General features: G+C 45.0%; 4 protein-coding genes across 4 annotated transcripts; 1 reads left to right on the forward strand and 3 right to left on the reverse strand.

Moving 5' to 3' along the window:
• The first annotated feature begins 1,248 nt into the window (after nucleotides 1-1,248).
• On the forward strand, nucleotides 1,249-8,613 carry LOC1279848 (uncharacterized). The gene is made up of 10 exons (XM_319626.5): nucleotides 1,249-1,441; nucleotides 1,750-2,319; nucleotides 5,369-5,785; nucleotides 5,859-6,013; nucleotides 6,101-6,262; nucleotides 6,335-6,410; nucleotides 6,533-6,865; nucleotides 6,943-7,134; nucleotides 7,206-7,586; nucleotides 7,664-8,613. Exons 2-10 carry the CDS (start codon nucleotides 2,125-2,127, stop codon nucleotides 7,949-7,951), a joined length of 2,199 nt encoding a protein of 732 aa, XP_319626.5. The 5' UTR covers nucleotides 1,249-1,441; nucleotides 1,750-2,124; the 3' UTR covers nucleotides 7,952-8,613.
• A 1,309-nt stretch (nucleotides 8,614-9,922) lies between these two features.
• On the reverse strand, nucleotides 9,923-11,799 carry LOC3291833 (uncharacterized). The gene is made up of 2 exons (XM_552750.4): nucleotides 11,569-11,799; nucleotides 9,923-11,484 (listed from the first exon to the last, which is right to left on the reverse strand). Exon 2 carries the CDS (start codon nucleotides 11,440-11,442, stop codon nucleotides 10,363-10,365), a length of 1,080 nt encoding a protein of 359 aa, XP_552750.2. The 5' UTR covers nucleotides 11,443-11,484; nucleotides 11,569-11,799; the 3' UTR covers nucleotides 9,923-10,362.
• Nucleotides 11,800-14,444: 2,645 nt separating this feature from the next.
• On the reverse strand, nucleotides 14,445-15,712 carry LOC133393216 (uncharacterized). Its single transcript, XM_061657017.1, has 2 exons — nucleotides 14,792-15,712; nucleotides 14,445-14,703 (listed from the first exon to the last, which is right to left on the reverse strand). The coding sequence occupies exons 1-2, from the start codon at nucleotides 15,562-15,564 to the stop codon at nucleotides 14,640-14,642; spliced, it is 837 nt and encodes a 278-aa protein (XP_061513001.1). The 5' UTR covers nucleotides 15,565-15,712; the 3' UTR covers nucleotides 14,445-14,639.
• Nucleotides 15,713-19,332: 3,620 nt separating this feature from the next.
• LOC133393464 (uncharacterized) lies at nucleotides 19,333-21,062 on the reverse strand. Its single transcript, XM_061658595.1, has one exon. It carries the CDS (start codon nucleotides 20,944-20,946, stop codon nucleotides 19,531-19,533), a length of 1,416 nt encoding a protein of 471 aa, XP_061514579.1. The 5' UTR covers nucleotides 20,947-21,062; the 3' UTR covers nucleotides 19,333-19,530.
• Between the last annotated feature and the right edge of the window lie 855 nt (nucleotides 21,063-21,917).

Raw genomic sequence — 21,917 nt, forward strand, 5'->3', positions numbered from 1 at the left:
GTTTTGGGATGTAAGTATTTTTTTTCAAGAATCATATTTCCCAAAAATGTTACCAAAAATAGTTACTGTACAGCGTATTGTATTGTTCGAAACAATTTATAACAAGCCTTTCCTGGTTGTAGTCTAATTGAAACTGATTTGTGTTTAGTGTTTTCAACGCAGGATTTTTACACAATTTTCAAATATTTTCTCTTTTCTTCAACTTGAACTCTTCTCAAATCTCGAAAACATCTGCACCTGCTTGCTGTCATTCATTTGTTTTTCAAGTTTTTAAGATTTAAGATTTTTTTTTAATTTAATCTTCCGTGTAGCGCTAAATGAACTAGTGTTATTAAGCTGCCCGCCTTTATTTGTCAGCCCTTGTAAATTTCCGATCTTAAATAATTTCAATTTCACAGTTCATATATGCTAACGTTATAGCTTTGTGATCCAATAAATTTCAGTTAATTTATAAAAAGCTTCTAATAGTGAGCTTATGTGAATTATATGGTTGCGAAACCCTGGACTAAGTTGAGCTCAGAGAGAAAGACCAACACCGGAGAGTAATATTACACTAAAACGACTATTGTGCAGTTATACCCTCATTCGTGGAAACGGGTACAATTAACGGTCGTTCGTGTTCAGTACGCAGATTGACACACAGATGGCGCTAAGGTCGTAGCACGTGTTGCATCTTGCATATTGATTTTGGAGTGCTTTAGTAAGCGAGTATTGAGAAGGAAAGAAGGAATTGTTGTGAAATTTTGTTAGAAGGATTTTGTATGCATAATGAGCTATTAACGCTGTAGAAGCTCTAACACAGTTCTATAAATGTTGTATACATAAAATACACTCCTGGGCTCTAAATACTCAGTGATACAATGTGCTAACTCCTGCCGAGTTTTATCACTATTTAGCACAATTATTTGGATTTTACAAAGAGGAAACAAATACTATCCCATCAGCCAGTATTATTTAACACTCATTTAACAACCCAAAAACATGTCTCAAACATAAAGGTTGGCGTGATGGAAAAATCCCACGAGGCCGAAAACACACACACACACACACACACACACACACACACACACACACACACACACACCCGTCCCGATGGAAGTTACACTGTAAAACACACCTCTAGCTTCGCAACAAAATCAATAATACATCTGTTAGGCGCAACACCATCACAGTGGTGTGTGTGTGTGTGTAGAGGCAATCGCCACACTCGTAACCATGGCAATGCGGTACGATCAACTTACATGGCATGTGTTGTACCGCCATCGCGGGCCGGGCAGCCATGTGTGCCCCTGTGGTGGGCAGCCGTGTGAGAGACAGCCAGTTGCGTACGGTACGGCATCGGATTCAGTTCGAAAGTTCGGGGCGGAAGGAACAGAACGCCTTGCCGTAATCAGCCGGTACCGCTTGCCGCAGCAGGGAACGATAATCGCTGGAACGGTTGGTAAGTAGGGTGCGGGGTGCGGGGGGAAATGAGGGAAGGTTGTGCGGGCTGATATTTGGTGCAAACATGCTTGCACGCGCGACCCAAGCCGTGGTTTCGATGTGAGGCCATTTTCGTGCCGCATGTGTGGTAAGGTTGTACGGTCATGTCAGCGAGCTATATTTACATCGTCAGCAGGCAGGGGGGAGACAGCAGCAAACGCCCTGTGTATCGGCTTGTGTCCGTGTTGAAGACAGTAAAGCAATCATCGCCCGCAGAGAGTAGCTAAAACCGCGTTTGTGTATCTTCAATCTTCCCTTTCTGTGCAGGCTGCATCCCCATCCAGATCGGTCCACGGTGTGCTGGTGTTCTTCGTCCTTATCTGTGTAAAGCTGTGTCCGCGCGCGTGTGTGTGTCTATGTGTGTGTGTGTTTAAGTGTTCATCTTCAGGAAGCTTCAAGGACTGACCGGTGTCACTGACCGGAAAGAAGCCTCCATATTGTGTGTGCTGTAAGCTGTAAGCTGTTCAAATTGATTCCTTCTCCCCCAAAAAAAGTAGTTCCAACACACGCTGAGTTGCCACAGTAAACAGTAACTCCCGTTTATCGCACAACAGCGCACAAAAGTGTATTTATTAGAAACGGTTCTCCAAGTGAGTGAATGTAACGATTAAACCACACAAAACACACACACACACATAGAAAATGGCCGGCATACTGTTTGTGGTGCACATTCCTTCCGCCCGGTACGAGCGGGAGCTGCGGCGCAAGGAGCAGGAGCTGCTGGCAAAAACGGCCACCGTCACCACGGAAGATGAAAAGGATGGCGAACGGCCGTCCGGCAAGTCGGACGAGATGGAACCGTTCGTCACGCCGCAGCCCAAAAAAGTGACCTCCAAGGTAAGCAAAGAGTGGCACAGGTGAATGACTCTTGGGTGCTGAGGAAGGGTGGGGGGGGGAAACTAAGCTTCATGGTAACTATGTTCGCCGTGTATCATCGCTTCAGAAGAATCGATCCAAATGTTCGCCTGCATTATCTGCTACACCTATCAGCAATTTGCATCGCGGGAGCCCATCGGCATGATACGGCGGGTGGCGATTGTCCGGTGCTGCGTTATCAATGCCCATGACATTAGACGGGGTGCGCGCCTTTTCGACGGGCAAGCACACCCGGCATGATCATGATCGCTCCGGTAAAGGGTGTGTGTGTATAGGGAGATGAAACACATACATTAAAAAGCATTGAAACTGTACAATAAGATTAAAATGATGGCGTCCCCTTTGTCTAGTGTGTGGCAAAAATGGCGCAAATTTTTGCACAGATTAGCGCGTGCTCCAACAAATATTTGCCGATTTTATTCGATCGTTCTATTAGAATAACTTCATGTTCTAATTGGGGTTAATGTAGAATGTTCTTAAGTGAGCCAGTATTTGATTGATCCTCAGCAAATGTTTAAAGTCTAGCTTGATAGCTAATCTCCTAGGATCGATTTTGTAATTTTAGTGTATAGATGTATCTCTCTCAATATTCGAAAAGCCTAATATGTCAAGAATATCTGGTTTGGGTAGCTACATTCCCAAGAATTCTTATTAAATTCTAATCTATAATTTTTAAAACAAGATTATATAATCGGTTTGACACTTGTGTCCTGATCACCATCCTCTAGATTTTATAAAGGATTAATCCAAAAAAATGGATCTATTAATGATTTTTTTGTCAAAATAATCTCATATTTTTGGGATTAAAACACAGAAATGCCATTCATTTAAATTACTTAGTCAGTTTAATAGACCTTATTGGCCCTTTCAAACGAATAGAAAACGGTTTAAAAACTCTTTTCTTTCATTTGAAAGTTTACTGTAATATAAAACATAAATCCTCTTAATTTTCATTATTTATTTTAATTTTTTGTATGAAAACAAGAAACATTATTAAAGCAGTTTTTTGTCAAGAAATGTATGGTATTTTTTAGTAGCATTACAAAGTTTTAAACCGGTTTTTTTTGTTTAAATTTTGCTCATATTTACAATTTATGACTATTTAAAAAAGAACCCCTAGTATAGCATTTGTCATATTTTGTATTTGTATAACTTTACTTGTTTTTGTTGTCAAAGCAGCTTTGACAGCTCGTGAATGAACAGTACTAATGTACTTATAGAACTTTCAAGGGTAGTTCTAGAACTGATCAACTAAACTATGTAACACATTTCAACAATCTTCCACTTATTATCGAAACTACCATTTATTAAAACTGTTTGCAATTCGATGACACATCCATCCTGGTACGATTACCGCGCAGCCGGTGTACTTTCATAAAAAAACAGCACCGGGGTAAAAGTCCAAAGCAAAACGAGCGAAACAAACGAACGCTTTATACACTCCCATCCCCTTGATCGACGATAGGTGATAAGAGCGTGTTTTCCAAAAGAAAAGCCGACAACTAGTGACGAAAGTGTCGGTTTAGTATGACTTAGCCCAGGTAAAGCTTTCCTACTGATTGCCAAGTGCTGTCAAGATCAAGACAACTTTCCGTTCCGTTTCGTTTCCGCTTACCGTCTTGCCTTCCGAGCGGCACCAAAAATATCGACCGAAAGCTGGTGACGGTTGGTTGGTCCGGACGTGTCCAATATTTTCGTTCCCCGGTGACCTAAAGACAGAGAGAGAGCGTCTATTTGAACAGCTGAAATGCATTGCACTACAGCGGGATAGGAAACAAAACACAAGTGGAATTAATGGTAGCTGCAATTGTGGTGGCCCGACTTCCGAAGGTAACGCTAGAAAAGGAAGCAATATAAACAGACTAATGATAATTATGATAATTTTTCTGTTTTGAAGCAGCCACTTGTTTATCGATTTTAAAACTCATTGACTTTCTTATATGACAGATTATTTAAACTTCATTTTGAAGTGCAAGGTTAGAAGTGTAAAAGGAAAGGTAATAATGGTAATAATGCCGAAAGCCAAACAGCATTTATGATTCAGATATTAGCAGCTCATTTTCAACACAGACAAATCATCCGCCGTGCAACGACGCACAGAACGTCGCCGACAACATTGTCCAAGGCATGAGTGGTAAATGTTTGCTTAACGATTAGAGGCCTTCTGGCCGTTCTCTGTTCGTGTCACTCGTCCCACAACCACACGACCCAGTCTGGATGGAATAAACAAAAAAACGGCCAACAGATAAGTTCTTTGATAAGCAGCTGGGCAATGGAGTGTACCTACCTACTTCCTCAAAGTAGAAACATGTTGGGCGGAAATTTACATCCCCACTTTCTGCCACTGTTTCTGACGTGTGTTTGAATCATAAACAACACATTCAACTACGATTTCTGTTTGACAACATTTCTGTTTTAAACAACAAGCTTCACCGAGACTGTTGGATTCAATCCAAATGACACACGACACCATTTTGCACTTGAAACAGAAGCAAACGTGCAGTCAATCATCTAGAGTGGATGATTAGAAGCTCCCATTGACACACTATTTAAAGAACACACCGTCGCAGCAGCGGCATCCGTGAAAGCCGGATCGGTAGCGTCATCACGTGTTACTTTCTTTTCTAAAACACTCTCCAAAGTGATCACAACCATCACCAGAGCGTTTAAAAATAACTTTACGAAAAAGTTAGTCCACATAAGCGGATGTCTCTCTCGCCGTACGGTTTTGGCCGACGCTGGGAGCAGCAGACCCGTGACGATCGTTATTGTGGTTGTTTTGCAAACGTGAGCATATTTTACTACGAACGAAACGGAATGAGCGGTGGTAGAATGTTTGGTTTTTCGCGTTGCTGATGTTATTCTCGCGCTGCTGGAATGGAAATTGAAATCATTTACACACGTATACACATTTTGATTCTATTTTTGCAACGCCGTCACACTCTCTCAACTCGCTTATCATTTGTTTAGTCTAACTGGCCATTTTTCTTTCGCCTAAAACCCTCTCCAGATACCGAGATCGAGCAATGTAATCAAAGCATCGGACGATGATGGCAAGAAGGCGGACCCCGTTGGTCCACCGACGATCAAGTTTATCGATCAGGATGGGGAAGAGATCGCAACGCAAACGGCCGATTCGAAGGAGGCCGACGAGAAGGATGCGGACGGTGGCGATAAGGGAAAGGACAAGAAGTCCAACTTTCTGGCGGAACCGTTCGATCGTGCCTCGGCGTTGCGCAAATCGTGGGATGGCTTTAAGGATCTGATCGGCTCGGCCCGCAAGGAGAAGACGGCCCGCGAGGAGGCGGCCGAGAAGCTTACGCTGACCGGCGACTCGTCGATGGAGGAGGTGCTGAAGACGATCATCCAGGAGAAGCGCATCCACACAGCGGCCTGGATCGAGACGGACAAGGGCAATGGATTTCATGTGAGAGCGAATAAAGGGGAAGGAAGTTCATGTGAGAACAGAAATTAATTGATACATTACTTGTCTTTCGTAGATCATGTTTTCCATCGAATCGGGCCCCATTTGCGACGACGTCATCTACATGCTAAGCTCGTGGGGCGTTGGTCAGCGCTTCAACTCGACCATCTCGATCACATCATGCACGCTGTACAGTCAGCCGCCGGAAGTTACGGAAGAGCCGGGTGAAGAGTGAGTATGAAGAGGCTAAAGCGAAAACATCGAATCGAACGATAACGAACGCGTACTGATTGATTTCACGCCACCAACTCCAATTAGCGGTGCCAAGGCTGGTGAGATGAACAAAAACAACGACGGAAGCGCGTGGAACACCTTCCTGTCGACTGTACGGGCGCGGCTAAACGTGGCCCAGATCGTGGAGGAGGTAAAGCACGACGCCCAGGTGTCGTTCGATTTCGTCTCCATGCTTGCGGTGGCCAGGTAAGGGTGTGATTTGTTACCGTATTAGTCAGAATTGGAAATACTAAAAGCCTTCTTCTCTCCTTCAAACAGTATTTTGGCAGCGTTCGGCCTTGTCGAGGACAGTTCTGTCTTCCTCATCGCCAGTATGTTGATTTCGCCCCTAATGGTAAGTGTTCGACTGCTCGCGTACAGATGGCGCTTCGTCCTTTGTCGCATAGATGGCGCTACTACCTATCGATCACGTGATCTTTTCAAACAAATCTTCATCACATTTCCCAAATGCCACAGGGTCCCATCATAGCCGTTATCTTCGGCACCGTTGTCAAAGAGCGCACGCTACAGCTGATTGGGCTGAAGAATGAAATCATCGGCATTATGCTCACCGTTACGGTGGGCTTCATTTTCGGCCTGATCGTGTGCAGCATAGACGATCGGTACAGTGTCGGGGAGGGCATTACGCACGAAATGTTGGCCCGCTGTGAAACGCACTCGCTGCTGGTCGGTATTGCGATTGCGCTACCGTCCGGGGCCGCGGTAGCCATTGCCATTTTGGGCGAAAACATCGGTTCGCTTGTCGGTGTGGCCATCTCGGCTTCGCTGCTTCCACCGGCTGTCAATGCGGTAAGATGCACGTCATATGCAAAAGTGTTTGGAAAGATATTGTAATGTGTCTATGATCTGTTTATCTTCCTTTGTAGGGTGTTCTGTGGGCTTTATCGTGTCTGTACTTCCTGTTCGGCTCGGAGGAGTCGCGCTACGGCACGCTCATCAAGACGCAAATCTACTCGGAAAATCAGGGCATCGAGCTGTTTACTCTGGGCTGTATGAGCATGTCGTTGACGTTGCTTAACATTTTCTGCATTTACCTTGCCGGTGTTGTGTTCTTAATTGTAAGTAACCAAAACCATCCTTAAGAAGAACCATCCATTCAATCGCTGAGCTTTCTTCTCACCTATAATAGATCAAGGAGGTAGCACCGGTGGTACCGAAGGACCAGAAGCAGTTCTGGAAGCACGACATTAAGATTGCGCGCGACTACAACCGCACCCTGCACACGCAGGACGGCCACTCGATGAGCAAGAATCTGATGCAGGAGCTGGCGTCCCTGCACCACAACAACGATACGGTCGGTGGGCTACGCGGGGACTATCTGCTCAACTCCGCCTCGAAGGCCAACCAGAACACCTGGTCGCCGAGACACAACTACCACCAGCGAGACCACCGGCCGACGATGCAGGAGCTCGAGGCGCTGTACCTGAGCCTGTCGGCCAACACTACCGAGAACCAGTTCCACTACTCGTCGCACCATGCCGCGCCACATTTCATGAGCTTCGAGCGGCTGGTAAGTAGATTTTTCTTCAATTTTCGGGGTCATTTCAAGCGCCATTCTTATTCAATTCTCCTTTCCCCTTTCGACAGTCCACCTCACCGACGCAGCATCGGCGCATGAACCCGTCCAACCCGATCAACATCCACGGTGGAATCTCCCGACACAGCCGCTTCTCCGAGTCGCTGCGCGGTGCATCGGCACCACTGTCCAAAATCCTCGAGGACGTTGCGGCCGGCACTTCCGGTGCGAAGGGTGAGCCGAGCCACGGTGCGCATCACGGTGGCAAAAACACGCGAAGCTACGGGCTGCCGGGATTTAAGCGAAGCTCAAAAAAGTTCACCGTCACGCCGGCCTACGATCCGATCCAGAAGGAGTAGGAGCTAAAAGTGCCGGGGCGGCGAAAGGAAGTCGGGAAGGATCTTAAATGTATTCACAAAATGGCTGTTTGGTTTATCGTTTTTATGGATGCGGCGTGTAGTTGTGTTCGGCGCGTTCGGTGGCGGTGGGAGGGAACCGATCGAGCCGGGATCAGAGCCGAGCTTTTGTATTTGTTCTAGTTCTTATTGTTTCGATTTCTCGATTATTACTGCGTGTTGTTGTGTAAGTGTGTAAGTTTATTTAGCGCCACCGTTCTAGCCGCGTGTTTTCGTATGCTTCCCCCCATGCCGTACTATCCCGTCCACTATCCCGAAGGGGACACCGTCGTAGGGCGTTGTAAATATTTGTGTAGTCGTGTAAGGCCCGTGTCCTAGTAGTTAAGACAAAAACAGGTAAGGGAAGACAACACAGGTTGTCTACCAGCCATTCGGGTGGCGGGATGAGGTTGCGCTAGTCTCAAAGAAGGGAAATGAGAACGGAAGGATATAAGTATCAAAGATCGAAGGTTCAGAATCCTAATGTATGTGTAGGTAATGTACTTAAACAGGTAAAAAAGGAGTAAATGAAATGTAAAAGATGCTATCGAGCGTCGGCCAAAGCGATTATACTGATCGTGTGAAACGATGATTTGTAATAAACGTCGTGTCCGTGGAAGAAGAAACCTCGTGTTGGAAGAAGTTCATTTGCATTTAACCTTCATTTCTATAACCACCTACCCGGGTATGTTTTGCTTATTCTTTTTATGATAACTTTTTATTGGATTATCGAATCGATGCAAAAAAATTAGAATGCCTAGAGAAACATGTTTTACAAAAGTGGTAAAAAATTCAGAATTTTTCAATTTTTTAAAATGTGCTTTAAAAAATAAAATCAACTTTTACCCCTTACTTCTATAACCACCTACCCGGGTAGGTAATACATACAATAAAGGATTTTGGTTTCGATTAGTCGCTAATTTTGTAATGATATGTATAGCAATGCATGTAGTTATATTTATAGAATATATTCAAAAAGTTTTCTAGCTCTTAATATTCTTCAAAAGTCACATAGATTGAAATGATTGCCCAGACAGTCGGGAAGACATGGCGGTGTATTAGTGTCAGTTGAACTAATTGCTATGCATTCAATTTATGTAACTAAAAGCCATACTTCATAAATTTATAAACTAAAAAGAAGTATTGTTATTATAGCTGCATAGAATAAGTTAAATAAGACATTTTTTGACTAATAAAAATACAAATTCCCTTATATAATGTATTACCTACCCGGGTAGGTGGTCATAAAGATGAGGGTGTATTTTTGGTCATAGAAACGAAGGTTAAGTTGTCCAAATTTACCTCGTTGACTTATTAGTGATGTGTGTTCCGGTATGAATCTAGTAGGTTCGTTCCATTCCGCAAATGGAACTATCGCATAGAAGTTCCAAACCTTACAACATTGTAGATTCGTTCGGAATGATCGATCACAACAATCTAAAACATCTTAATCAGAACTATATCAACAGAGTTGTTCGGATCATTGGGAATTTTAACTTGCAACGTAATACACATCTACACAATTGCACAACTGTAATGATTTGGTTTCCTTCTACTGTACGGATTAAGGTAAGATCTATTAAAATTTCACTCTAAAATCCTGTAAGATTATAACATTTGAGTCTTTGTTTGTGTCCTTTTTGTTTGTCATGTGTTCAAGATCCATGAATATTTAAATATTGATAAATCCTGAAATATTCATGCTTAGAGATTCGATCTTTATGAAATGAAAGACTTAACTGGATTTAGAAATAAAAAACATCAATTTTCATTTTTTCCTATAAAATGAAATACAGCGCTCCTAAGCATCACCTTCCCAACACCTTATTTAAGCTAACCATTCCTGTCCATATTTTAATATTTGCCAATACTGAAGCTTAGTTTACGAAGGTTATCTAGGATCACGAGTTTAAAGATAAATAAGAAGAAAATCTATTTTTAACGTTGAAATCTGTTCGATTTTATTGTGCTTTTGTGTATGGCTTTTTGAGTGATCCAAATTAAAATATTAATTTCTTCGATTTCACCAACTTCAATTGATTTTAATCAATTTTTAGGCTTGTGCATGACCACGATCGATTGTATTACACTGTCCTAAATTGCTTCTCTGATTGTCACACCGCGACGGCCGAATGGTAGACGATCTTGCTCCTGCTAGGGCCGGATGTAGTTCAATTCTCTCCATCACACAAAAAGACGGTCCAGTACCGTGACACAAAATTTACACTCACCAAAACCTAAAATAGACCCGGACAAAGAAGAAACAGAATAACCTGTCACACATATGCATTCCGAGCACACACTAACTCTATGTGTGAAATATCAGATGATAGCTTTCACTCATCACACACCACCCATCGCGGACCCCCGTCCCGTTAGTGTCCACCAGCAGCCGTCCCATCTCCAGCCACCTCCGATGGCTGCTGCTGCTGCTGCTGCTCCACCTTCCAGATGACCTTTTCCCGTAGCGTTTGAAGCGGCTCGTTCGTAGAAACCACCACACGTCGCACCGTTTCCAGCCGTATCGGTTTCGTCTGAACGAACCGGTCGGACGATTCGGTAGCGTTCCGGGTAGTGTTGAACGTGTGATGGTTCTCCTTGCTGACCGTTTCCAGCGCACTGCCATCGGTCGGCAGCGGTCCCAGCTGATGCCGCTTCTTGCTAATGGTGATGGTTTGGTTCCTCACGTTGGTCGTGTTTTCTAACCGCTCGATCGTGATCTCTTCCGTGCCAAAGTGTGACCCATCCGCTGGCTGCTCGGGAGGTGACTCGTGGTGTTGCTGCTGCTGCTGCTGAAACCGATGCAACTGTTGCTCCAGCTGCTGCTGCTCCAGTTGCTGCTGCTGGTTGTGATTCGTCTCCACACGCATATCATCCACCGCGTCATTGTCATTCGTGTTCATCAGAAAGTCACTGATCTCGAGGAAGAACTTGGCCGGCACGTTGGTCCCGTTCACCTGCAGCATCGAGGTAACCAGTTCCGGTAGCGATTGGGCAAAGTTCTCGACCGGTTGCCACTCGGTAGAGGCCGGCTGCTCGGCGACCGGGGGACTACGCGAGGTTGCTTCCGGTTCGGGATCACTTCCCACCCCAATGCCAAACAAACGAAGCACCGAGTTCTGGATCAATCGTACCATGTCGGAGCTTTGCAAACGCTTCAGCTCCGATTCCGGCAGCTGAAGCTGAAAGTTCTTAATGCTCAGCCGTATGTTGGTTTCCCCAGCGCCCTGCCGCTGGTCGTAGATAATCTCGTCGGCCTTGTCATCATCCCCATCGTCACTCTGCGGTTCGATCCGATCGTTGCCACTTTCTCGTTTCACTTTCGCTGCCAGCTGAGCGGCTCGCACGATCGAGCGCACTGATCCGTCGCCGTGTCGGCGCGCATCTAACGGCAGCAGCAACTGGAGCACTAAAATCGCTATCAACAGTACGTCACGCCGTCTCACCTTCGACATTGCGCTGCGTTTGCTTGGGCACGGAACGGAGCAGTCATACGACTGTTTTTGCGAGCGGGAAAGGGAGAGAAAACAGGGTGCTAATTCACATTCACACAATTAGCCGTTGCCGTTTGAGGGGCTTACCGATTCACACTATCTACAAACGCGCGCGCGCGGACACCGATCGCGAGCGGCCCAATGTCCGAACGGTTCGGCAGCAGCTCGACGGATGACGGCGATCAGTTTCAATTTTGGCGTTGATCGCGTGCGTCGTTCCATTCCCTTGGTGATGACAACGGTCGCGATGGGGTTTGGGGCTGCCCCTATCTTAACCTCTTGCTCGAAAAATTGGGAACGTCTGAGACATAGACAAAGGCACGACGGCACAGAAACAAACACTTTCGGGTGTTTCAGAGAAAGGGATAGAGATAGAAGAGAGAGAGAAGAGAGAGAGAAAGAGAAAAAGGGGAAAAAGACAAAAGTTCATCTCGCGTACACGGTGTGCTAACATAGTGAGTTTTATTTTTATCAAGAGAAGTTCTATGTTTAGTTTGAAATACAATTAATTTATTATAAAATTTATTATTCAAAACTGCGGCCTCCAGAATTGGTGATCCACAAAACAGATTGAAAAATTATAATTAAGTTATCCATTTCAACATTGTGTGCAAAAATACTATAAATATGCCTTTAATCCCATCGTACAAGCATGAAATACACGCTCATCTTACAGAGCCATTAAATATGTGAGACTACCTGCTACGAACTAATCAACCTTAATTTAACGATTTTTTACGCAATTTCCATGCCACCAATTCTAAACACCATCAACGTATTGTCGTAACTCCAATAGGTAAAGGCAAAAAATTCGGGTAATTTGCATTTTCTTTCCATTTTTTACTCCCATAGCCAGTTTCATCGCCTATGGGATTTCAGGGAACGCTTCGTATCCATCGAATATGATCAATATGACATGTATACAAACCACCCTTTTCCACAGAAAGGTAAAAACAAGAATTCTACGAACATCAGGTGTTATGATACACCTAACGAGGAAGTTCTGAAAAATAATTGCATTAAATAGACAATTGTTGACGCCGACCACGATCAATAAGCAATTATTTAGAAGATGTATTTTATAAAGCTGATGATAAAATTTGGATTAAAATTTGGATGATTTTAATGGCACATTTAACTTCAAACACTTTAACAGCACATTACACTCATAACCACACTCACCACTGTACCGGAATCGATTGATGGGTTGAAATACCATTTCAAATACGTGACCGCTTCCGCCGTCCGCTCCCCGTAAACGTGGAGAAACCGAGTGGAGGCAAACAAACAGACGGCAGACTACCAACACACAACACACAACCATCCACAATGCGTGTCTTTGGCGACACAAAGAAATGCCATCCAATGCCGAAGGGAAACCGAATGGAAAGAGAAACCCAAAACAGGTGATTCGAATGATGCGTGACATGCGAACCCCCTTTGCTGCATGCTGCACAAGATCGGATCGTAAACGGTGTGCCTCCGTTAGGGGGGAATAGTTTTGGTTTTACGACTCGGGCAATGAGGTGTGCGTGTCCTTCGCAATTGTTGGGGAGTTGTTGAGTTGGCCGTAGTTCTCGCGGCAGAATTGATTAAGCCGTTAAAGGGGATGTCAATTTCATGGTTAATTAAGTGATCGTTGCAATGTGGTTGGAGTAGGGTAGTGTAAACGGTTACGCCAATTAGACGAAATGAAAAGAAGATGATAACAGAATGGCGTTAAATTTATTATTGTTGTAGCAAAAATTATCCATGAATTATATATGAATAGTAGTTTCAAAAGCTATAAGTAAGGTGTAAAGTTTGAGTCAAGGTCTTATTGAGGAAGGTGATCGATTGTCTATTTTCCGTCGCAGTTTGGCGTGAATACTAATTGGAAATGAAAAAAAAAAACTGGCCAACCTTTAGTTTTTGAAACTTAAAACGTCAACATAACAAAAAATCAGTTTTTTTTTATGTAAAACATTTTTCTTAATAGATTACAATGATTAATAAAGAGATTTATTAAAGGAGAATAAATTAAAACGTCTTAAAGGAATGCAAAGCATGATCATTAATAAAATATTATTTCTTTTCTATGTCGAAAATGGAATGTATCAAGTCGAATGATGGATTAGATCAGTCAAGGTGAAAGGCACTTTGGATTGGCAAAAGAGGAGGGAAAAGTAAGGAAAAAAGGAAAAAAAAATATATAAGAAGGAGTTGATTATTAATAGATAGTAGAAACAGTATTATCAATAATAGTAGTAGAATAAGTATGTATAAGACGAAGAAGAAAAGGCGGAAAAGGCTAGTATACGAGGGTGAAGTAGAATATGAGGAAGACAAATAAGATAAAGAAAAGAAAATGATGAGGAAGAAAAGAAGAAGGAAGAGGAGAAAAATGAGTGAAAAAGAGATAATATGAGAATATGAAGAAAGATAAGTAGAAAATGAATTAATTTAATTTCTATATGAATAGTAGTAGCTTAAATCATCATAAAGTGCATCTGAAGGGAAAGTTTGTTTCAAAAAAATTGATTTAAAGCAATTTTTACTGTTTATGGTTAAAAAGCTTTTCGCCTTTAAAAGATTTAAATATCTCATTGGATAAATGTTTGGGGTTTCGTTATAATTCCCCCTTTATCATGTTATCTTCATTTCCTAACACTCAGTTTTAGTGCAATTTCAATGCCAAAAGATTACGCTTACGCTTCCCAAAACCAAACTTGACCCAGTTCTTGTCATTCGCGGTTCGTATTGCGTTAACGGTTAGAAACCAGATTCGATGGGACCAAAGAGGAACTAAGCCGGAGACAGGGAACAGCGTCAGGAGTGTGAAATCAAAAGAAACAGGTTCCTCGCTTAAGCTACAGCAGCTGTGTTGTGCCGTAGACGGTCTGAAAGGCACGTCAAGGGGTATTCGCGAAAGTCTAGCTATTTTCTTCGTTCTCCAATCCAGTTTCATTAATTTATGACACATCTTTATTACTACTTATGTATAATTGCTTTATTTACGTATTTTAATCCGCAGCTGAAATACTGGATATAAGTATTATCGTAAATGCATTGTTGCTTAATGCTTTAAGGTTAGTTGAGCATTGCGATCCCAGTCCTCACGGAGTCCCCAGTAGAAACGTGTCTTATCACAAACTTATTCCAGAAAAGCGGAAGGCACCTCACTGTACTAGAACAGTTCGCTTCAGCAACGGTCTCAGCAGGTTAGCCACGCGCACCTTGTACCTTGAAAATAAAAAGTTAAAAGAAGAAATCATTAATAAACATACTAAAACCACACTTTGTCTATCCTGCATTGGCAAACGATCCTTACTTCCGCTTATGCTTACGCTTCCTCTTTCCGCCCTGCTGTTTGCTGGCCGTTTGCTGCACTGCCGGCTCCTCAACCTCACGGCTATCCTCGTTCGATTCGGCCGACTCTGTATCCCTCACGCCGGGCGCTTTGTCCAGCTTGGTTATCACGATCGGAATGGCAGCAGCAGCCGGTTTCGTCGACCCACCGCCGGCATTAAGACGGAACGGAATTTCGCCCTGTTTTGGGTTGAAAAAGAACGACAGTCCCTGGCCGAGCAGGCTGGCGGGAAGATTCGCTGGCAATGCTTGATACGGGAAGGGATCACTAGCGATCAAGGGGCTGGCAGAGGGAGCCACCGTCGTTGTGGTAGTACTGAGGGAGGCCGCAGTAGTCGTAGACGGCGAGCTCGTGCCAGTGGAGGAAGAAGAGGACGATCCCGATATGGTACCGTACGCTTCTTCCGAGCTGTCGTCTTCGGATCCATCACCGGCCGCTGCAAGCTGTGACGCGAACAGATCCAGCAGGGTCGCCCCGGCAAGCGAAGCGGACGGTGGCATTTCTGGTGCGGGGAGCGCAAGCATAACGCCATCGACCGACACGTGTACGTTGGCCGTTCCGTTCTGGCGCTGATCGAACACTATGTCGTAGTCGTATTCGTAGCTATCATCGTAATCACTGTCATCGTCGAGTATGCTCGGGATGGGTAGGGAATGGATTCGAACTACGGTTTGGGCGAGCAAAAGTGGTAGCAGAAATGCCACCAATCGATGGCCACTCGAAGGTCGATTCATGTTGCAACTAACTACAAACTAAACAGATACACACATACAAACACACACACACACACGCAGGACGAGGATCACTAAACTCCTAAGCTTGGGGAGCTTTTGCCACGAGAGATGCTGCTCCGAACGCAGCCCGATTTGGAGTGAAGGTTCTAGCGATGGACCACAACGGGACAACCCGGTTGTTTTGGGTCTTGCGATGTGTGTATGTGTGCAGTTGTGTGTGATTTTCCCGTTCTCTGAAAGAACGCTAACCTCGCTCTCGTGAAAGCGCTTTCTTCGCTTGCCTTTCCACTGCCACCGCCATAAAATGTTGAATCTCACGTGCAATTCTGCGGAGGATCGGCTAGGATGGCCGGGAGGCTTATTCGGGGGCATATTCTGGTTTGCTTATGTACTTCGATTGGAGCTGGACTGGATTGTTATGTACAGGGCTGGTCAGTTGTTGGAGTGACAAATCTAATAAAAATAAGTATTGTCACATTGTGGTGGTTTATCATTTCAACATTTTGTACACAATTTATATTGATGTTTTGTCGGAATGATCTCGATAATATCCTAAATTTTATGTTCTGATTTTCAACATTTTTTGGTTGATTATTCATTTTAAAAATATTTATTAGCCTCTCCTATTACTTATCGAAATTTTATAAATTTTGTAATTGCTCTTCTGCTATTTATATTTTTAACTTTAAAATAGCTTTTTTTTAAAAAAAATTAGGTAATGCACGGTAAGAATGCTGATAGCGACTTTAATTGATATCAAAATTAAATTAGACAAACGTATACTCAAACTCAAAACATGCATTAAATTAAAAATTTAAACTATCATTTCAATCTTTATAGTAAAGAAAGTAAATAATAAGTGCATAAGATGTACTACATAAAATGGTAAGAAAGAATGAATTACAGTTTTCCCCCGAGATACGCGACACTCGAGTTACGCGAATTGGAGTTACGCGAATTTTTATTTTTGACAGATCAGATGTCAAATCAGTACAATTTTCGTTATAAATTGTGAAATGAAATATAATTTGCTATTTTTTTTAAGTTTTAAATCATTAACAAAAACATAAATAGCCCCTTTTTCTACACCAATTGCATCAACTACGTAATAAATTACATAAATTAACTAAATCCAATCAAACATCATCATTAATCAAGTATATTTTGGCTGTAAAATGTGATATTCAACTTGCGCGAAAATCCGAGTCTCCGGAACGCATTATCCGCGTATCACGGGGAGAGACTGTACATTTCTTCATTTAAAAAGCTATATAAGATGATCGTAATACGTGACCGCCCACGGGTGCAACATCTAGATTGTACCGCACTGTACTACACAGCATCCTACGACTTTCACAGCTCAGAACGGCTCAGCAGCAATCGATGCTTCTCGGCCCTTGCTGTCCATCACCTTGAACCAACACAAAACCCCCATGTCCCCCCTCCATACCATTTCACCCCAAAGGGTCAGTCTCAATTGAGAGACAAAAGACGATTCAATACGATTGGCTAGAGATCTCATCATTCCAACTGCTCTCGAGACCGAGAGAAAGCATAACCGATCACCGTCCCACATGTGGAGATGTGGAGAAGAGGTCCAAAGAATCGCATCCTACTCCTCCTCCTCCTACTCCCACCCACCCCCAACCTGAAGATCTCAGAGGCCGAACAGGTTACACCGTAGAAGCTGAACCCATCCCCATCCCACCCCCTGGGAGGGACTGGCCACGGGCAGTCTACCTGCACTTAATCGTCACCCCACCCCTGTCACTCTGTACATAGGCAGTTCGGACCTGCGGCCCCGGGGTCAACGAAACTAACCGTTTCTTTGCCGTTTTTTTTTCTCTACTTCTCTTTCCAGTTCGGTGTTTGTTTTGAGCCGCACGTACGTGAAAGCGTGTTCGTTTGTTTCTAGGATTGAAGATCGATCGCAAGAAGAACATCGTAGTGAGGTGTTTTGGACTTTTTTTTGGTTTTCACCTAAACTATGGCATACGTTTTTGTTTTTTTTGTTGTTTTTTTTTTGGTGGGCGGGGAGGAGATAGTAGAAAGATTCACAGAATCACTCTCCAGACCACACGATAATTGACACCATCCGGAGGACTTACAGATTGAGGTTACTTTTAAGGTGCCGATCGGGTCAAAAACAAAATCCCTCCGAAAGCGTCTTTAAAACCTGATAAGTATATCGGAGTCGATCGGAGTTTCGTTGCTGGGGCTTACAGGAAATCATTTAGAAGATATCATTGATGGAACGGTGACCCTCCCCGGAAGCTGTCACGATGCTGCATCATCAAAAGGTGATCTCCTAGATTTGTATCTGCGACTAAACGAAACGGTACTTTGGATGGTGGCTTAGGGGGCCTCTCTATATCTCAGAGAATGCGCATTGGAGAGGTTTCTTCTATTCTGGAGGTTCAACTTCTATATGACGCCAATAATTGTGGACCCTGAGGGTATATGTAAACCACAAAAAGAGCATTGGCCGGCTACCCACGAGGTACGGTGTTTGAGAATACAGAAAATGAGCTAAAGAGAGTGCAATTAAACTTAATCTATATTGCATTTAATAGTAGCATAGATGCTACTTGAAGAGCTTCTTTTTCTTCATGCTCTTTTTATGTTTTAGTTCTCCTCATTTGGGTTGCTGCTTCTCTCGTTGGTTTAACGACCTGCAGCGATCATGCCGGTGCTATTACAATCATCAAGGTTTACTAGAGATATTCTGAGACCTGCAATTGGAATCGAACTAAGTCCATGCCTTGTAAGAGCTTTCGCACCTATCCATTTAACCATCGAGACACCCTCAAAGCTGCAATGCTTATAGGCCAATAAGTATGTAGCAATCATCTGAATGTGATCATTCTAATATTAGAACAAATATCACTCATGCTTAATGGCCCCAAATAAAAACCACCTTCACCGACACCACAATGTGCTGCCACAATTGTGACCTCACCTTTTCAGCACTTTCGCGAATAGCAACATCATCCAAATATCCCCTTTCGGACCAGCTGCCAGATCGTGGCGTACAAATGTTGTCCCGCTGTGGATCAAATGCGACATGCGCTCGATAACGACGACATTCACCGGAAAAGTAGGTCGCGGAATATAACGGCATATTCGTACGGTGTGTCGTACGGCAACTTCATTCGCTGGACTCTCCCGTTCTTCCTCCCGGGAGATCCCCTTGAACCTTTCCATTCCATTCCATTGCGGTGTGGGTTTCTGATCGCATCGCTCCCGTTTCTCTAGCATATGATTGCCTTCTCACGGCGGACACGGCGTTCTGTTTGCTTCTCCTTCACCATTGAAGCTTCACTCCGAATGTTGATGGTTCGCCGCGGGGCCGGTTTTGTTGTAATCGGACATTGCAATTAATCATCCTCGAAAGGATGACGATGATGATGACGATGATCTGTTTGTGTGAAGATTGTACAGTGAAAGCGGGCATCGACTGTTCGGTCGTAATCGTGATTCTGGAGCGAACGATGTACAACAGACTGAGAGATTGTTCTTAAAATACTCATCGCTGTGCCGATCGCCACTCGGCCCGGACCCTCCTCAGGTTAGGTTCTCCCGTTAGGTCTACGACGTCATTCAGATTATCGCGCTTTCCAGCACGCGCTCGGTTAGTCGGCAATGGTTCGGATGCGCCTGAAATTGCCGTGGATCGTGTGCGGAAGAAGCTACGGTAAATGGTAATCGTAATGATTCCAAGGCCCTCTGTGCTAATCCTAAAAATAACACTGATTACAACTGATCCGATCCGGAGTAGCATATATGGCTTTTTATTTGGCACAATGGCATCAATAAATAAACAGTGGACAGTGGAACGGGGTTTTCATCGCACAGTACAAATGTGCCTCCCTAAGCTGGGCCGCTGGGCAAACGAACATCATCAAACTCTCCTTAAACCTACCTAGAACCTTAATCGCTAGACCTCCGCTCCGAACTGAACTGTGATCACGGCTGCACGAACTGACACACGCCGTAACTGTCCCGCTTCCGGTCCGGACCGCACTGCTCCTGGGCACCGAGTAGCCGCAGCTCCTCCCAATCCCCCACCACCAGTCCACCGTCCGTCTCGTCCCCGATCGGCGTCAGCTCGTCGTACTCCCGGTAGTCCGGCTCGAGCTGCAGCTGCGTCATGTCCACGTCGGAGCGCGCCGGCTCGTACTCTAGGCTGTCGAAGGAGGAAGGTGCATGGTAAGAATGGTAAGGCTCGACCAGTACGGTGGCCGGTGGAAGGTAGCCGCCCGCCAACTGCAGCCGATCGTCACCCGGGTCGGCATCGCGCCCGATCGCACCGCCGTCGCTGCCGCTGCCCGGACGAAGCACTAGCAGGGAGTTACCGTCACGCCGTGATTGCGCGTTGTCCCCATCACCAGGAGGAAGAAGTAGGCGCAGGTTGTTAGTCGCACTAGTACTACTACCGCTAGGATTATTGCTACTGGTGGTGGCTGCCAGGGTGTTAGTGTTAGGATGTCCGCCGAACCGCAGCGCTCGCCCGTCGGCCTGCGGCTGGGGATAGTTACCTGACGGGAAGCGAACCAAACGGCCCGCCGCTACCGACGGTTCCAGGCTGAACGTGAACGATGATGGTTTGTTTCCTGCTGCTGCTGCTGCCTGATGGTGGTGATGATCATTACTATCCGCCCCATCGACACTGCGCGCACTGCTCGACAAATCCACCTTGTACGGTGTGCGGCCCTCGATGAACTCTTCCGTCTCGAGCTGGCCCGACCGCTGGTGCGTTTCGTCCAGCACGATCACCTCCGGCGTCGCTTGGGCGATCTTCTTCTGGGCGGCCGAGTGAGCTTTGTGGTGCTTGCGCTTGTGCGACGCTTTGCGCGTTTGGTGCAGGGCGTCCTTCTTGTGGGCGGAGCGGGTCAGCAGATCGAGCAGGGAAGCGCCAGACGACGAACCGGACGGTACGACCACGATCACAAAGTTTTCCAAATCGGCCCGAATGTTGTACTTCCCTTCCTGGCGCTGATCGAACGTGATCGTCTTGCGGGGAGGTTTGGTCGTTGGCACGGACACTGTCACACTGGCGGCCGTGGTGGGTGCTTTCGTGGTGGTCGAGGATGAGGTGGTTGGGGATGGCGATGGAGATGCTTCCCCCGTTGTCGACGGTACCGTTGTGGTGGAAACGCTTTCCGTGGGTTTCGTCTCGCTTGCCGTGGTGGTACTGGTGGCATCGTTCGCTGGCTCATCGTTACTGGCGGGAAGCTTGACAGGTTCCTCGCTTGGTTTCACTTCAACTTCCACGGCTTCCGTGGGGGGTGTTATGGCGTTCGCCGCCTCGTCCTTTCTTACCGTAGGCCCGGCGGCCACGAATGCCGCCAGCGCTACGAACAGCAGCGCAAATCGTAGCATGGTGAGTTGCTGGGTTGTGTGTTGGAAGTTGCTTTCTTACTGGATGCCTGAGATGCCCCTGTAGCTCTTTTCTGGTTCAAGTTCAATGTGCGACTGCGCTCGGCAGAGCTGTGCGGGATAGCAGTCAGTCAGGGCACGGTCAGCTTCATCCCGGAGAGGGTTTTATGCCAAGGGATGAAAGCATAGAGAGTGAGATTCTCCAAAAAGCAAAACACAAGAGCGTGAGGCGATCCGCGGAGCGCATCGGAGAGCATATGGGCGAGAGCGAATCACAGCATACCGGTCCGCGATCGCGATCGTGAGTTGAAGAAGGATCGTTGATAGTGTAAAAAAAAGAACGCAGTAGTAAACAAACAGCTAACTGGTTATTAGGGGTGTCCAAGGGTGTGCGAGGGGTGTTAGAGGAAATGAAGAAAATCTGATCGTGATTGTATGGGTTGCTCGGATAGAACGTTGCCACTCTGCTATCATTCTGTAAATAGAGAGGCGTAACATTGTGTTAAATGCAGGGAAAAAAGCTCCCAGTAAGGTTGATATTTTGTATTGGATATTGGATAACATTTAATATTTATGTTTAAAAAATTGCTTAAATTCTGATATAATTTTTGGAATTTTCAAATTGCTTAAATCTTCCTTATAGGAATTAATATTCTCATATTCTGCATATTATTCTAGTTGTACATTCATATAATTTCCAGTTAGAAAGGACATTCTCTTGCAAAATCAGGATAATTCCGTGTCACTTTCACGAACCGATTCGTTCGATACCATTATGAGTGAAATCATTCAACAACGAGAGACTTTCCCAGCTCAGCACCGCCATAAGAACTAAGATTTTCGAATGGTTTCACAATGGTCTTAAGCTGGTACATAAGGCGAGCGTGTGGCAATTAGTCGAGAAGACGACGGTGTTTGGAAAAGACGTTGCACCGGCGAAACGGGAATTGGCAGAATCTCGGGCAAGCCGCCCT

The sequence above is a fragment of the Anopheles gambiae genome, chromosome 3, assembly GCF_943734735.2.
Source record: "Anopheles gambiae chromosome 3, idAnoGambNW_F1_1, whole genome shotgun sequence".
Classification (NCBI taxonomy): domain Eukaryota; kingdom Metazoa; phylum Arthropoda; class Insecta; order Diptera; family Culicidae; genus Anopheles; species Anopheles gambiae.

Coding starts and splice junctions, on each gene's coding strand:
- LOC133393464 (XM_061658595.1), bottom strand. CDS start 20,946: ATGCTACGATTTGCGCTGCTGTTCGTAGCGCTGGCGGCATTCGTGGCC.
- LOC1279848 (XM_319626.5), top strand. CDS start 2,125: ATGGCCGGCATACTGTTTGTGGTGCACATTCCTTCCGCCCGGTACGAG. Junction 6,014..6,100: donor ACGGAAGAGCCGGGTGAAGA/GTGAGTATGAAG, acceptor AACTCCAATTAG/CGGTGCCAAGGCTGGTGAGA. Junction 6,263..6,334: donor TCCATGCTTGCGGTGGCCAG/GTAAGGGTGTGA, acceptor TCCTTCAAACAG/TATTTTGGCAGCGTTCGGCC.
- LOC133393216 (XM_061657017.1), bottom strand. CDS start 15,564: ATGAATCGACCTTCGAGTGGCCATCGATTGGTGGCATTTCTGCTACCA. Junction 14,704..14,791: donor AAGCGTAAGCATAAGCGGAA/GTAAGGATCGTT, acceptor TTTATTTTCAAG/GTACAAGGTGCGCGTGGCTA.
- LOC3291833 (XM_552750.4), bottom strand. CDS start 11,442: ATGTCGAAGGTGAGACGGCGTGACGTACTGTTGATAGCGATTTTAGTG.